We start from the raw sequence: 15828 nt of genomic DNA, 5'->3' as shown, positions 1-15828 counted from the left end.
CTCCTTGCTCGGCAGGGAGCCTGCTTCTCCCTCTGCCTCTGCCTGCCATTCTGTCTGCCTGTGCTCGCTCTCTCCCCCTCTCTCTCTGATAAATAAATAAAATCTTAAAAAAAAAAAAAATGAAGAGTACTCAAGGATCTATACGGTCAGGAAAGGAATGCCTGAGTAAGACTCTTAAGAGAGAAAAGACTCGACTTCCAACGGGGTGAAAACACCATGACAGTAAGAGGGTTAACATCTCTACAAGCCTATGAAATCCTATCATCACATCAAGCTGTACCCTTTCTGACTCGTTATTCAAATACACTGTGCCAACTGTGTTACATTTCCCAAAAGAACAACAAGTCACAAGGACTTGCTTCTATTCTAGACAGACTGTAGCATAAGATCAAAGATGTAGGCAACCACCATTTGTCTTCTTCTGGGTTCAAGATGATTTTTTTTCCTTTCATACTGACACCCAGCAGCAACCCAGTAATTGTTGGTAGCTTTCCCTGCCTTTTCCCATTTGAATTTAGGCTGCATTCCCCAGTTCAGGGGACCAGAGAATAGGCTGGTAGATAGACCCGTCCAGACTGGTTGTGGCTCCCAAGTGGAGAGACACATGGGAAGCCTCTTCCATTGGATTAAGCTCTTTTGTTCAAATGTTATATACAAACTGCCCAACTTCACATCCTCTCCATGCACTTTAGGACTTTGGTCACAAACATGAGGAACTTGGCTGAAGTCAGGAGCCTGGGTGGAGAAGCAGATTTCAGACAGGTCATCCTTACAGCCCCGGAAATCTCAGCGGCCGGATCTGCCTCAATTGGTGAGCCAAGTTCTCCTGGTGGACTCAACCATTGCATGAGGTTTCCTGCTAAACAACTTATTTCTCAACTCCCCCTGCCTTGTTCTTCTTTTGTAGCTGGGGAAACAGGAAACCAAATCACCTTGCTCTGGGCTACAAGTCCTGTCTTACTCTGCCCAGTGGTTCCTGTAATGGGCACAGTCTGTTTATAAGTTACAAGCTTCCAAGGGCTACCTCCCTCAACCCCACCTCTTTCTCCAGGCTGCCAGTGCCAGCTGAGCCACCTCCCTTGCCCAACCATGAGTTTGGGTATCGACTGTTGACAGCCCCGTGTCAATGCAATTCTTCACAACCAGTGGACCATCATTTATGGTGAAACTCCAGAGGGCATCCTGGGCCACCTTCTCCATGGTGTCTCCAAGCTGGCACAAAGAAAGTAGACTCATTGGGTTTTCCAATAAAGACAATTAATAATGGTAAATCTCTGCCCAAAGGACCCACTAATGGCAAGCCCAAAAGTGCATTTTCAAGGAGAATCAAAGGCACTGGGATACACAACTCCACCATGACTCAGACACACACATGCACACCACCACCATCACTGGATAACTGAGAGACAAACTGGATTGCTCTCCCCTTTGGAGCACTCTCCCATGACATTTCCTAAATGCTGAGTGAGGCCTGGGTATGGCTTGTTGAATCTGTAAACCTTTCTCATCCTCTTCTTCCTGGACCACATTTGGGCCAACAGCTCACCTTTAAAGTATCCCTCAGAACCAGCATCATCTCCGTTTCTGCAATGCAGACAGTGTGTTCTCGCTCCCAACAAATGGGAGCACTTGCTTTGGGGGTGGATAAAGCTGTCCTTCAGGAAAACTGAGAAGACAGCAATCTGGTCCCTGAGCTTTCCACTTGCCCAGCCTAAGCCCATCTCCATGTTTGATGGTAGATTCCCCCATCCCATTCTAGGTCCCAATCTCTTAGTTTTTTAAATTATGACACACAATGTTACATAAGTTTCACAAGTACAACATGGAGATTCAACATGTTATGTTGTGCTCAGAAGTGTAGCTGTCTCAGGCTCCTCGGGGGCTCAAGTCATGAAGCATCTGCCTTTGGCTCAGGTCAAGATCCTGAAGTCCCGGAATCAAGCCTGCATGGGGCTCCCTGCTCAGTAGAGAACCTGCTTCTCCCTGACCCTCACCCTGCTTATGTTTGCTCGTTCTCACACTCACTCGCTCTCCCAAATAAATAAATAAAATCTCTTAAAAGAAAAAAGAAGTGAGGCTACCAGTTGTCACCATATGCTGCTATTCCAGTACCATTACTATGTTCTCTCTGCTGTGACTTTTATTCTGATAACTTCTTCATTCCGTAACTAGAAGCCTGTTTCTCCCACTCCCCTTTACTCATTTTGTCCACCCCTCAACCCTGTTCCTCTCTGGCAGCCATCAGTTCACCCTTTGTATTTATGGGTCTATTTCTGCTTTTTGTTTGTTTGTTCATTTGTTTTGCTTTTAGATGAAATTGGACGGTATTTGTCTATGTCTGACTTACGTCACTCAGCATAATACCTGTTGTTGCAAACGTCATGATCACATTGATTTCATGGCTGAGTAGTCATCCATTGTACATATAGACCACGTCTTCTTTACCTGTTCATCTATCAGTGGACCCTTGGGCTGCTCCCATTTCTTGGCCATTTTAAATAATGGTGTAGTAAACACAGGGGTGCATGTATCTTTCTGAATTAGTGTTTCAGTTGTCTTTGGATAACTACTCAGTAGTGGAATTACTGGATCATAAAGTATTCTTTTTATTTCAGAGGAACCTCCATACTGTTTTCCACAGTGGCTGCACCACTTTGCAGTCCCACCAACAACAGTAAACAAGGACTCCTTGGGCCCCAATCTGAAATATTTGTTGGCCGCCAACAAATTTCTCCAATATGTTAGCTGATATTAAAACTGACTACTGGGGCGCCTGGGTGGCTCAGTGGGTTAAAGCTTCTGCCTTCAGCTCAGGTCCTGGTCCCAGGGTTCTGGGATCAAGCCCCGCATCTGGCTCTCTGCTCAGCAGGGAGCCTGCTTCCTCCTCTCTCTCTCTGCCTGCCTCTCTGCCTGCTTGTGATCTCTCTCTGTCAAATAAATAAATAAAATCTTTTTTTTAAAAACTGACTAGTAACTAAAGCTTTGGTTGATGGATAAGGGTTTAAACCATTATCTTTTCCTACTTGATTGCACTGTTATGTGATTAAAGTCTACTACAAACAAAAAGCCCAATGATCTACAGTGAGTAATCTTGACCACTGGAAGCCAGTCAATCTGAGTGACATCTTGTTGGGGGAGGGGGTACTTGTTCCCCCTGAAATCCTGGGGGAATTGGCCACCTCCTCTTCTCCCCTTGGGCACAGAGTACTTCTGACTTCTCCAAAGAACCCCTTCCCCACAGTTGATCTCAAGCTTCTGGGATCAGAGGCACACAATCACCCCAGGGAGGGCTCAAGCGTCCCTGCCATGTTTACGCAGCAACTCAGTGCCTCCGCATGCAGAGGGATCCGCTTCCAGCTCCAGCTCCGTTTCAGAGATGCACAATAGACCAAGTTAAGAACTCTGGTTTACAGATTCTGGTGACAGCTCCCGAGCCCCATCTCCATCACTAGCACCTCTGCCCCATCACCTATGTGGGCATAACAGAAAATTTCCCAAGGCATAGCCTGGAAACTCATCTTGGGGGTGGATACTGGTGAGAGGTGCCCCTTTCATCGCTGGCCTTCCCACTCTACCAGAGTGAAGATCAGGGGTGATCATGGATAAGCAGAGGGTTCACCACCCAGGGTAGCATTTCAGTGCCCTCTTCTGTGACTTGAGTCATTTGCCTATGCCTATGCCTTTCTTATTTCATCACATTGTGTCGCTCTCGACCCGCAAGAACGACCCGCAGACGAGGTTGAGTGGCAAACTTCTTTATTGTCAATCTTGATTCGGGAACCCTGAACACCGATTACAGCCCCAAGTTATAGGATACAATGGATAGAAAAACAACCAATCACCATACCGCACACTATAACATCCAATCAGTAAGGGTAAATAAGGTCCAATCAGAAAAGATACAGGTGACTACAATCCAGATCATGCGGGGAGCTCGTGCCTACTGACGTGAGCCCCCGAAACTTATTGTTCACTCTGTTTTTGTGCCGTTCCCATGGTCGTGGTTAATCTTATACTAGTCCCGATACTTCAGTACAGGTTGTGCGTTGCCTGGAGCGCTCCCACATAAACATTCACCTGCCCTTCTCCTCAAGCCTCGCCTAGTACGTGACTCCCAGCTTCTGCTGCATGGCTCTCCACAACATTGGGTGGTTGAAACCAGAACGAGACGGAAAGCTTCCAAAATCTCAGAGGAGAAATTATAAGTGTGGGACCTGGGGGGCTGTTAGGGTTACTTAATGCTGGACTCTGGACACCCACCTCTGGCTCACCACACACAGAATCCATCTCTCTCCCTCACACTTGCACATCTACTTAGTTATCTCCCTAACTTCCCGAGAGTCACATATAAGACATTTTGCTCTAAACTAAACTTTAGTGCCCAGTGTGAGGGGCACCTCGGTGACTCAGTCAGTCAAGCATCTGACTCTTGGTTTTGGCTTGGGTCATGATCTCAAAATCATGAGGTCAAGCCCCACGTAGGGCTCCACACTCGGCACCTGGAATGTGCTTAAGACTCTCCTCCCGTCCCTCCGCCCACCCCACTGTGTGCTTTCTCTCTCTCTCTAAAATTTAAAAAAAAAAAAAAAAAATCTTAAAAAAAAAAAAAGGAAGAAAGCAATGTGAGTTTTCCCTACACCACTCTGTTCCCATATCTCTCATTTGGGAACAAGCAGGAAAATCATCAACTACAGTGTCCTGGGTGTTTTCAAACCCTTAGGTCCTAGAACTGAGCCTCCCTGTGATGGGACTGGAAGAGAAGGGACTAGTTTGAGGAGAAGGAGGGGAGGAAACCAGACGAGTTTGCCAGCTGGAGCAAGGACAATGGAGGTTTTCCTTTCTCCGGGCTTTCCTCCCTCCCCGAGTTGGAAACCAAGTTGGCAAGATAAAGAAGGCAAGACATCAAACAAGGCCTGAGGTACCAACGAGAACTTTATTCTTTGGCAGGGACAGCCCCAGGGCCCAGGGCTCTGCTATTCCCGGTGAATGTCTTCGTGGCTGGCCACGCCCACTTTTATCACGAGTATGAGGAACTCCTCGAAGTTAATTGCACCATCACTATTGATATCCAACTCTTTGAACCAGGTATCTGCATCCTTTTTCTGTCAAGATGAAGGAGAAAGTAGCCGAGTGTGAAGACCTCGGAAGAGCCTAGGCTGAGATGTCTACACAGGGTGGCCCTGGGGACCAGGGGCCTGGGACTTCGTCAGCCAGAGAACCCCACCCACACCCAGCCCCTCCTCACCTTCAGGAACCGAGGGCACTCGGTCTCTAACAATTTCTTCAAGTCATCCCTGTAGAGGGCGTGGTAGTTCCCCTTCTCCAGGGAGTACTTGTGGTAAACGTCAATGAGGCAGTTCATGGCACTCTCCAGTTCTGTCAACATGGTGCCCAAGAGTCTGCCCCACCTGGAACAGGGAGCACATTGGGAATCCCAAGATGGGGACAGTGCCTCTGCCCCCAGCAGAGTGAAGACTGAAGGGATACTCAGTACCCCAAGGGCCTTGTCCTGGCCTGCACCATTCAAATAACTAAACCCAGCGGGTGGCTGTGGCTGTAATGGGAAGGGGTGTGGGAGGGGGAGGGTACACACACACACACACACACACACACACACACACACACGGTGCCTGCCTTCTCTCCCTGCGTCCTCAACCAACCAACAGTGCCAGAGGACCCGGCTCTGTCTTTATCCCTGTCTCACTGACATCCTCCAGGAGCTCTGGGTCTTGCTCCAGACCTCCCTGAGCTTTCTCTCCCCTTCTCGGCTCCACCTCCGGCCCTCCCCGTGGGGGTCCAGCCCCAAAGCATGGAGCAGACTGAAGCAGTCTTACTTACCAGGTCTCCCCGAAACTGAGTTGGCAGAAAATGTGCAGGGCTCAGTGTCCACTCCTTTTTATAGCAGGCCAGGCTTTGGCCCGTTGCCAGGACTCTGGGCCACGTGGAGAGAGCCCCTCCCTTCCCAAGTTGCCACAGCCTCTGGTTTCCCAACCAGGTGAATGGGGAAATCACTGCACAGAGCGAAAATTTCTGATGGGACGTGGGGGAGCAGGAAAAGCGGAAAGAGGAAGGCATCTGCCAGGCAGTAGTGCCCAGCAGGAGGAACCAGGAAGAGGCCACAGGGAAGACTGCTTTGGAGAGCCATTGGCATCATCTGGCTTGGCCAGCCAGGATGCCCACTCTTGAGCCCTCCTTACTGTTGCTGCTACTGAACCCGTGCACCGAAGGCTGTCGTCTCTGAAATGGAGCTGGAGCCGATAGCATCATTTTGAGTATTTGCGTAAATAAGCACTTTTCTGCACAGCTTTCGTCGGATTCCTGGAAGGGTCCAAAGACCCCTAAAAGGTTAAGAAGACTTGTACTAGCTGCTGGATTTTAGTAGAGAAAGCTGGTCTGTTTCTACAATTGCTTTTGTTTGTGTGGTTGGACTCCATGGGATGTGTGCTGGTCTATCAGGCTCTCCTGCCGCCCACACCACTTCCCAGCTCTCTTGCTCTGGAAGCTGGGGGTGCATGGTACCCCGGGACACAGAGGCTAGGTTGGGGTCCCTGTGCATGCAGGAGGCACTGAGTTGCTGCATAAACATGGCAGGGACCCTTGAGCCCTCCCTGAGGTGATTGTGGGCCTCTGACCCCAGAAGCCTGGGCTGAAGAGGAACTCAAGTCTGTGGGGATCAGCTGGGGGGAAGGGGTTCTTTGGAGAAGTCAAAAACACTCTGTGTCCAAGGAAAGAAGAGGAGGTGGCCAATTCCCCCAGGATTTCAGGAGGAACAAGTACCCCAACAAGATGTCACTCAGATTGACTGGTTTCCCGCGCTCAAGTCTGTGGTGCATCTTTCTTCGTTACAAAGCACAGAGGGCCTCAGAACATGCCTATCAGGAAGGTAGTGCACAGAACCCACCCAAAATGCAGCCAGGGAGGCTCACACCCGGGAAGGTGAGGCAGTTCACCCAGAGCTTCCCAGTGCACATGTGTCAGGGCACCAAGCATCATGAGCCAGAACATGACCCAACAAGAACATGACTCTGCCAAGAAAGCTCTCCTCTCTTCCTTCCTGCATTCAGCAGGTAATGACCCGGTGCCATCATCACCTCCTGGGAGGAAGTAGATGGGATTAGCTTCCCTCTCCTGTTTCCACAGCCCTTCAGGTTTCATTGCATCATTAACTTTATAGCTGTGTGACTTTGGGCCAATTACCCTCTCTGTGCCTTAGTTATCACAATCATTAGAAAGAGATAAAAAATAGAGTCTCCCTGCAACCTACAGAATGGGAGAAGATATTTATAAATCATACATCTGATAATGGGTTAGTTTCCAGAACATATAAAGAACACCTACGACTCAACCACAAAATTACCCTCATTGAAAAAGGACTTGAATAGACATTTCTCCAAAGAAGACCTGCAAATAAGTACATGAAAAGATGCTCCACATCTCTAATCATTAAGGAAATAAAATCAAAACCACAATGAGATATCACCTCAGACCCGTGCGATTGGCTGCTATTGACAAAAACAGAATGACAAGTGCGGGGGCGTTGCAGAAATTGGGGCCCTTGTACACTGTTGGTGGGAATGTAAAATGGTGCCACTGCTGTGGAAAACAGTGTGGCGGTTCCTCAAAAAGAAACAGAATTACTATATGACCCAGTCATTCCCCTTCTGAGTCTACATCCACAATAATTGACAGTAGGGCCTCAAAGAGATATTCATATATCCGTGTTCATAGCAGCATTATTCACAGCAGCTGAAATGGAGAAACCAACCAAGTGTCCATCCAAGGATGAAGGAATAAACGAAATGCGGCATATTCACATAATGGAATATTATTGGCCTCAAAGAGGAAGGAAGCTCGGACACTTGCTACAACACGGATGAACCTTGAGGCCATCACGCTACATGAAAGAGATCCATCACAAAAAGACCAGTATGCTTTAATGCCACTTACAGGACATCCCTCGGGTAGCAAATTCGTAGAGACAGAGAGTAGAATGGTGGGTGTTAGGGCCTGAAGGAGGGATAATGGAGAGACTTAGTGCCTCTAGGGTTTCAGTTGCAAGATGAAAGCGCTCTGGAGATTGGTTGCACAACAACATGAACGTACTTAACACAACTGAACACTTAGGTGGTAAGACTTATATTATACATATTTTGCCACAATTAAACATTTAAAACTTTTTGGGAAGCCTGAGTGGCTCAGTGGGTTAAGCCGCTGCCTTCAGCTCAGGTCATGATCCCAGGGTCCTGGGATGGAATCCCCCATCAGGCTCCTTGCTCAGTGGGGAGCCTGCTTCTCTCTCTGCCTCTGCCTGCCACTCTGCCTGCTTGTGTTCTCTCTCTCTCTCTCTGACAAAAAAACAAATAGTACTTTTTTTTAAATGTTTTTAATTTTTTAAATGCTTCCTCCTGAAAAATAAATGGAAGCTCCTTATATGTTATTGTAAGGATTAACAACAGATGAAAAATATTGATGATGGGGCGCCTGGGTGGCTCAGTGGTTAAAGCCTCTGCCTTCGGCTCAAGTCATGATCCCAGGATCCTGGGATCAAGCCCCACATCGGGGCTCTCTGCTCAGCAGGGAGTCTGCTTCCCTCCCCACCCCCCAAAGCCTGCCTCTCTGCCTACTTGTAATCTCTATCAAATAAACAAATTAAAATCTTAAAAAAAAATAAACTGATGGTTTGTGAACTTATCTTATGTATTATACTCGGATAAAAAGTGTCCACAAAGAATGTGTCAAGTACTTGGGTTAGTGCAGTGCCAGTGAGTGCTGGGTGGGCGTGTCCTCTGGCAACTGTCCAGCCGGACTGTGAGCCCTCAAGGACCCAGACTGGACCTCCCGTCTCTGTCTCCCCAGGACCCAGCACAGTGCCTGGCAAACACAGTAACAGCAGCAACAATCAATAATTAGAACAAGTAATAGCAAAATAACACTGGTTGGGCTTCCACCATGTGCCAGGAACTGTTGTAAACTTACAGTGCTGTCCCTACATCAGCCCACTTCATACGCTCTGTAAACCATGAGGTAGGTACTATCATAATCCCCATTTTACAGACGAGGAACAGAGGGCCACAGAGAGACACGACAAAGTGACTTTTCTGAGGCTCTCCTTAGGATTAGTTCATGAGCTTGGGTTGGGGCTCATGCTGACCTGTCTTGTGGGGGTGAGGATGAGGTTGATGTAGATGATGTCATCCCAGACCCCTGACCCTTCAAGAGATGCCTCCCTTGGGACACCTGGCTCATTCAGTCAGTGAAGCATCTGCTTTCAGCTCAGGTCATGATCTCAGCATCTTGAGATCAAGCCCCGCATCGGGCCCCCTGCTCAGCGGGAAGCCTGCTTCTCCCTCTCCCTCTGCTGCTCCCCCCTGTTTGTGCTCTCTCTCCCTCTCTCTGACAAATAAATATTTTTTATAAAGAGAGAAAAAGAGAGCTGTCTCCCTAGAAGTTAGTCCCTGAGAACAGTCCCAGTGGAGATAGTTTTCTTTATCCAGAAATCAAGAACACAAGACCCCAGGTCCAGTGGTGGAGACCCAAGGCAGACAGAAGCCATGACCTCCTCCCAGCATCATGTGCTTAACAGTAGAACTTGCTGACCAGCAAGACCCTGAAAGTTGCCCCGGAGAAGCTCCCCCGGACCCCCAGGTAGAGTAGGGGGCCGGCTGAGTGACCCTGCAGAAGCCGGCATCAAGAATTGGGTAAGCGCTTCAGGGGAAAAGGTAGAGCCTGTAATCAGACCAACGGACATGGGGCAACCCAGGGGGAACTGAAGCTGTTCCTACCTACAGGAAAGAGTTCAGTCCTGGGTATGTCCCAATTAGCGCCACCAACCCTGTGCCCAAGGCCGAGGAAATGAGGACAGGGTTAGAGCGGGTGTAGAAACCCTGCCCCCACCCCGAGGACACAGGGTTAGAGCGGGTGTAGAAACCCTGCCCCCACCCCGAGGACACAGGGTTAGAGCGGGTGTAGAAACCCTGCCCCCACCCCAAGGACACAAGGTTAGAGCTGATGTAGAAACCCCTGCCCCCACCCGGGAAAGGGCAGATCCAGGCTGAGCCACCCCTTTGCAAGCAGAGGTCTGCGGAACCCAGCCGTGGGTGAGACAGGCCAGAAGGCTCTTCCCCTGGGCCTGGGGCAAGGGGGCAGCCTGGCTTACCCGGCCATCTGCACCTCTGGTCGTGACTCAGAGGCCCATGGGAAGCAGCACAGGGCCCAACCCCCGGTACAGCAGGACACGCACCTCCCAGGGGAAGTGCAGACCCAAGGGAGCGTGCAGGAAGGTTGGGAGGGGGACAGCTGGGCCCAGCCGAGTCCTGAGCATCGGCACTAGCAGACAACAAGTGTGCAAAGGGGATCAGTGGCAGGCCCGGCCCAGGAGCCGTGGGGCAACACGGTGCTTCAGAGCTTGACTGGCCAGAAACAAAGGCCCCGGCTCAGCCCACAGAGCACCGCCCTGCTGTGGCACACAGACCCAGCTGAGGGAGGGAACCCAACCACGTCCTGTAAATGACACCCACCCCCCGTATCGGGCACAGGGGCAATGGTGACGGCCCATCATTCTTGGAAAACTCATTGATGTCACAGTACTCTGAGCACAGGGATTCCCAGACCACCCTCTGAGAAGAAACCTGCCCAGGGCCTAAAGGCAGAGCAGACTGACCCAGAGAGATTTTTGCATCAGATTCCTGGATGCCCAGGGAGAGAAAAATAAACAGAAAGATGGCCAGGGGCAGGTCCCTGCTGGGAGGGGTCAGAGACCATAGGACTTGGTGAGTCATAATAGCCCCGAGTGGAATAATGCCCACATCAGCCTTTATTAGTAAAACCCAGACCCAACCCTTCTCTCCTCCGGGAAGACTTCCCTGATTGACAGTAGCCTAGGTTCCACTCATGTCTCTTCACAATACAGGCTGGCATGTTGCCCTTTGCCCTAGTCCCTGTCCCTGACTCAGCACGTTCAAAACCCACCTCACAATCTCCGACGCCACCCAGCCCATGCCAATTACCCACATCCTCCTCCGGTCCTGCCTGGCACCTTCGCAGGCCCACGCCACTCCTCCTTTGCACCCATCCTACCCTGATTCCTTGGGTCTCCTCCAGAGCAAGGAGACCCTCCCAGAGGGTCTTTGTACAGTGTGCCTTTACCCTCCTGACTCCTGTCCCATTCTGTATCAGAGGTCAGAACAGTACCGGTGAGGCCTGTCAGACAGCCGGTTCCCCAAGAGAGTCCCCCCCGACTCAGACTGGAGCTCTGGAGGCCGGGGGCTGTGTCTCCCCACTCAGGCAGGAGCTGGAGGCGATGACCCCCAAGGGAGCAGCCGATCTCTCTGGACCCACAGCAGATACCCAGAACTATGACCAAGGAATTCCCAGCATGTTTGTGGGATGGCTTTATTCTCTTCCCTCACAACTGTGCATTGCACACACGTGTGCACAGGGGAGTGCCCGTTCTGGCACATGCCAACAAGTGGGGCAAAGCTCTGCAGTGGCTCTGGCTCCAACTCCTGGGCAGCACCTGTGGGCTGGGCGGGCGGGCGCATCTCTATCAGTGCAGGCTAGGCAGATGGGTGCGTCTCACCTAGTGCGTCTCTATCTAGTGCAGACTGGGCTGGCACGTCTCTATCTAGTGCAGGCTGGGCAGGTCCAAGCATCTCTATCTAGTGCAGGCTGTGCTGGGCGCAGTAGCAGGCGCACAGCCGCCGGTGGTACAGCAGGTGGTAGTCCGTCAGCAGCCGGCCCAGGACGAACAGGAACTCATCGAAGCTGATCTGCTTGTCCTTGTTCTTGTCTGCAGCCCGGAACAACTCCGAGAGGTAGTAGGGCTCCTTCCGGCCCTGCAGAGGGGCACGGAGGTCAATGCCTGCCTGGCACTGCCCCCCACCCGCCCCACAGCCATTGGCCGTGCCTCCACCGCCCTGCAGGGCCCAGCATCCCCACACCCCACCCCACCCCACCCCACTCGGGCGGAGGCCAGGAAAGCATGTGGGGCAGCATCAGACTCCAAGGAGAAGAGGGGACAGGGGCCTCTGCAGGCTCCACACAGGGCTGTGTGGGCGGACCGTGGAGCCTGGGGACCACTGGCCCGCTGCTTGGCCATTGCTGCGCTGTGCTGAGTGGCCTCGGGCCTCCTGACGCCCTGGACCACCACTGGTGGCTGCTTAAGCCTGTCTTCCCAGCTCCCCTGGAGTTGTCCAGCAGCGATAGCCTGGCCCAGCGGCTTCAGGATGGAAGGCAGTGCCCCCTCCTGCACGCAGGGAGCTCCCCAGGGCACGGCCCACCTGCCCCTCATGTCTGGCATCTCCAGGACTATTGCAGGGAAACCAAGGAGGGGGATCAGATGTCTGCACACTGTGGCATCTGCCCAGGAACTGTTTATGACACTGAGCCTGCGTCGCCTGCGGAAAGTGCTGCATGAGGCAAAGAATAAGTCCTGGGCCCTGGGGCTGACCAGCACGTCCCAGAGCGGGCAGGCCGGAGGGCTGAGGGTCAGGAATGCTAGAGGGGAGGAGCAAAAGCACTTGGGATGGAAGGGACAGCTGGAAGGAAAGCGGGGTTCAGCAGGCAGCCCAGGGAGGAGAAGGAGCCCCAGGCAGGGCCTCAGAGCTGGTTCCGGCAGGATTTGGCCGGTAGGTGTGGGGACCCAGAGTGGAGTCCTCTGGAAGCCTCTGGGGAAGGGAGTTGTTGCTGGGGGGGCCTGGAGGGGGGCCCTATCCCCGTGGGCAGGTGTGCATGTCTACCCCCCCCACCACCACCCACCACCATCTAACTCACCTAATCTTATCTCCCCTGCTAAGCTGGTTGAACTGAGCCCCTGGGGCTTCCTGCATGGGCGGGCTCTCCCTGGCTCTCCCTCAGCTCAGCACCCCCACCAACTCAGGCCCAGGCTGCTGTCTGTCTGCCCCGTGCCCTGTGCTTCTGTCTGTCCCTGAGGGCCCGGTTCCCTGGGCAGGGCTGTGAGCTCCAGGTGAGATGGTCTGGCCGTCCTTGCCCAGCCCCACGGTATAGGTAGATGGCTCTGGAAAGAAAGTTTCCCTAATCCCCTCTGTGACACTCCAATAAACCCAGGGCAAGACCCTCCTCTGATGTTTCCCAGAGGTAGGTAAGGGAACACGCTAAGGAGGCAGTGCTCCTTCTGGAAGGTGGTGGCCTCCAGTCAGGACCCAGACCTGACGTCCTCTGGAGAGGACGGTCCAGAGACCTCTGAGGCATGACACCGAGGGCAGAGGGCAGCAAACCAGACATTCCTGCCAGCCTTGCAGCCTCCCAGGCGCCTGATAATACAGGGCCTGATCGGGGAGATGTGCAGCCTGACAAGGTTTCCGAGCTCCTGGGCTGATCCGGGAGCCTCTGCCGGCCCTTCGGACAGCAGCTAGAAGGAAGCACTACCTCTCCTCCCCTACCTGGCTTCTGCCCAAACTGTCCTCACCCAGGCACGGTGACGGGGAGGTTTGTACTAGTCGCAGGAGAGGGGGCCTGGGGCTAACTAAAAGGGCAGGTTTGGGGCAGGATCGCTGACCGAATGGGGCGGAGGCCAGATGGCACACTTCGGACCTATTCTCTCCGGAAACTGGATGAGCAGAGGGATAAGCAGTTTGGAGACGGGACTAAGTCTCACGGACCGACAGCGCCTGGGCTACACGGGCCGGCAGGGAGTCTCCGCAGAGGGAGGAGGAGAAATAAAGCTGGGCCACATCCACCTCCCTCAGCCAGGGACCCTGCCCTCCCAACTCCCTCACCGCTCCTCCCCTGAGGAGGAATTCTCCTGGGAGACAGCTCCCCATACCTCTCCCCTCACCACTGCTTCCAGCCTCACCACCCACCCTACACTTCATGCCCACCTGACCCCAGACCCCACCCACCAGGCTCTCCATGAAGTGGGGTACATTGTCCGTAAGCAGAGCCTTCAGCTCCTCCAAGTTCAGAGTCTCCACATCCCCCTCCCGGGCGGCGTACTGATGGTAGCAGGCGATGATCTGGAAGAGGGATCCCTCCATGGGCGTGTGCATCCCGGCGGCTGGGCCCTGGCGGGGACAGGAGGCGACTCTGGGGGAGAGATGTATCCCTGGAGCCCTGGGGACAGAGGTGGAGCTGGGGGAGGGCAGCACCTCGGCCAGGCCAGCCCAGGGAAGATGGGTGCTCCCTCTCGCTCCGCCCGCCTTCCCGCACCGTGCCCCAGGTGCCCTCCCTGCACTCCCTCCGCCCCCCTGCAAACCCTGCAAGCAAGCAGGACAGGGCCCTGCCCCTCCCCGGAGACCGCGGGCCGCACTCTCGGCCCCTAGACCCTCCTCTCCACGTAACGGTCACCATTAATCAAGGAGAATGCGGACTCCGTGGTGCAAGACACAAATGGAGTCCCCCACAGTGACCTCAGGAGGTGTGACCCACCCGGAGCCAGATGCAAACCCGCTGGAGGACCACAATGACCCTACTGGGACACCCATGCCGGGCACGCGTTCCCCGAACAGGCCGGCCGCCCACCCCTGCTTCCTGGGACCGGCCCCCACCTCCCGCGCTCTCCGAAGTGCTGACCTGGGCTGAGGGGGCAGGGCTGCTCCGAATCCAGGGCCGCCGGCGGTGGTCCCAGCGGAGCCGCGGCCGCAAGCGCGGGCCCAGCCGGCAGGTGCTACCTCCCGCCCCTCCCGGGCGCTTCTAACTGCGGCCGCCCGCGGCCCGACCCCTCCGGTCCTCCAGCAGCTCCCCCGCCCGACCGCATGCCTGAGGGGACGTCACACGACCCTGCTCCCTGCGGGGAACGCGACCCGCTCCGGGGACGCGCCTTCCCTCCGACCCGACCCGAAGCGGCTCCGCCCCGCGGCGCTTCTCGCTGGCCACGCCCACCTCCCAGCGGGTGCCCCCGGGGCCGGGGCGGGACCCACGCGGCGGGCCTCCCGCGCCCGCCCTCAGCGGCCGCACCCGGAGCCCCGCAGTGCGCGGGGGCCTCGTCCGGGGCCGGGGGGACGGCGTGGGGCCAGCTCGCGCGCTGAGCGTCCGGAGCGGACGGCGTCGCCCACGGCACGATGCCCCGCGAGCGCCCCCAGCCCGGAGGCGGGCCCGGGGCGCCCGGGAAGGAGCCGCTCCATCCCGGAGAGGAGCCGACGAAGATCTCCTCGGGGAGACGCGTCTGCGCGGGACTCGACGGAAGGGCGCCCGGCAGGGGGAGGCGCGGCGGAGGCCGCAGACCTGTGGGGGCCGCGCGTCACCCCTGCACGGCCGGAAGCTCGGACGGGGTGTGCCGCGGCGGCGGCGGGAGGCGGGGGAGAAAGGGCGGGACCGGCCTCGCGGCGGGAAAACCGCCGCCCGCGGGGCGGAAGTGACCCTCCCGCCGGGCGCCCCGCTGCCGGCGCCGCCGCCGGGCGTCTCCCGGAAGGGGTCGCCAGAGGGCAGGGGACGGCGCGCGGGCGGCCCGAGGGAGGAGGTCGGCGGGAGCGACTTGGTCCTCCAGCCCGCAGGGGGCGCCCTCCTCCGCCCGACGCCGCGACTGCGCAGGCCGCGCGCGTCTCGGCTCCCAGAGTGGAGCCTCGTTTGCAAAACGGGAAGCGCCTGGGCAGGCCCCGGAGTCCACGTGTTTACCGGGCGGAGGGTCAGAGAGGACAAGCGGGCGGCAGAGAGCGGGGGACCAGGCTCTCGGCTGAGCGGGGAGCCCGAGGCGGGGCTCGATCCAGGACCCCGGCGTCGTGACCGAAGGCAGAGGCTTTGCCACCCAGGCGCCCCAGTCACAGATATTTTCATCGAACACCTTCAATGTAGCCGTAACTGTCCTGGGAATTTATCCCAAGAAAGCAATTAAACAGGCATTAAAAAGCAATACGGGCGCCTGGGGGGCTCAGC

The 15828-nt window shown here is 54.8% G+C and overlaps 2 protein-coding genes across 18 annotated transcripts; both read right to left on the bottom strand.

Annotated features, from left to right (window-relative positions):
- Positions 1-4914: 4914 nt before the first annotated feature.
- S100A8 (S100 calcium binding protein A8) lies at positions 4915-10189 on the bottom strand. Of its 2 annotated transcripts, XM_082703798.1 has the most exons (4): positions 10157-10189; positions 5839-6011; positions 5246-5408; positions 4915-5102 (listed from the first exon to the last, which is right to left on the bottom strand). In XM_082703798.1, exons 3-4 carry the CDS (start codon positions 5384-5386, stop codon positions 4974-4976), a joined length of 270 nt encoding a protein of 89 aa, XP_082559924.1. In that variant the 5' UTR covers positions 5387-5408; positions 5839-6011; positions 10157-10189; the 3' UTR covers positions 4915-4973. The 2 variants fall into 2 exon arrangements, with proteins under 2 accessions (XP_082559924.1, XP_082559925.1); XM_082703799.1 differs by lacking the exon at positions 10157-10189 and having other exon boundaries at positions 5839-6284.
- Positions 10190-11375: 1186 nt separating this feature from the next.
- Positions 11376-15744, bottom strand: LOC309850178 (protein S100-A15A-like). Of its 16 annotated transcripts, none has more exons than XM_082703778.1 (4): positions 15181-15744; positions 13860-14021; positions 12279-12407; positions 11376-11834 (listed from the first exon to the last, which is right to left on the bottom strand). In XM_082703778.1, the coding sequence occupies exons 1-4, from the start codon at positions 15727-15729 to the stop codon at positions 11658-11660; spliced, it is 1017 nt and encodes a 338-aa protein (XP_082559904.1). In that variant the 5' UTR covers positions 15730-15744; the 3' UTR covers positions 11376-11657. The 16 variants fall into 16 exon arrangements, with proteins under 16 accessions (XP_082559904.1, XP_082559915.1, XP_082559905.1 ...); XM_082703789.1 differs by having other exon boundaries at positions 13860-14070; positions 15181-15262; XM_082703779.1 differs by having other exon boundaries at positions 13860-14043; positions 15181-15257.
- Between the last annotated feature and the right edge of the window lie 84 nt (positions 15745-15828).

The sequence above is a fragment of the Mustela nivalis genome, assembly GCF_964662115.1.
Source record: "Mustela nivalis genome assembly, chromosome: 16".
In the NCBI taxonomy this organism is placed as follows: domain Eukaryota; kingdom Metazoa; phylum Chordata; class Mammalia; order Carnivora; family Mustelidae; genus Mustela; species Mustela nivalis.
Note: the sequence above shows the minus strand (reverse complement) of the source record. Positions and strands in the feature narration are given on the sequence as shown.

What these genes read in the sequence shown, in the direction of transcription:
- LOC309850178 (XM_082703778.1), bottom strand. Translation starts at nt 15,729, where the DNA reads ATGAAAATATCTGTGACTGGGGCGCCTGGGTGGCAAAGCCTCTGCCTT. An exon ending in GTGACGCGCGGCCCCCACAG is followed by an intron (nt 14,022 to 15,180) that starts GTCTGCGGCCTC and finishes TGTCCCCGCCAG; the next exon opens with GGCCCAGCCGCCGGGATGCA. An exon ending in CCCACTTCATGGAGAGCCTG is followed by an intron (nt 12,408 to 13,859) that starts GTGGGTGGGGTC and finishes TGCCTCATGCAG; the next exon opens with CACTTTCCGCAGGCGACGCA.
- S100A8 (XM_082703798.1), bottom strand. Translation starts at nt 5,386, where the DNA reads ATGTTGACAGAACTGGAGAGTGCCATGAACTGCCTCATTGACGTTTAC. An exon ending in AGTGCCCTCGGTTCCTGAAG is followed by an intron (nt 5,103 to 5,245) that starts GTGAGGAGGGGC and finishes TCATCTTGACAG; the next exon opens with AAAAAGGATGCAGATACCTG.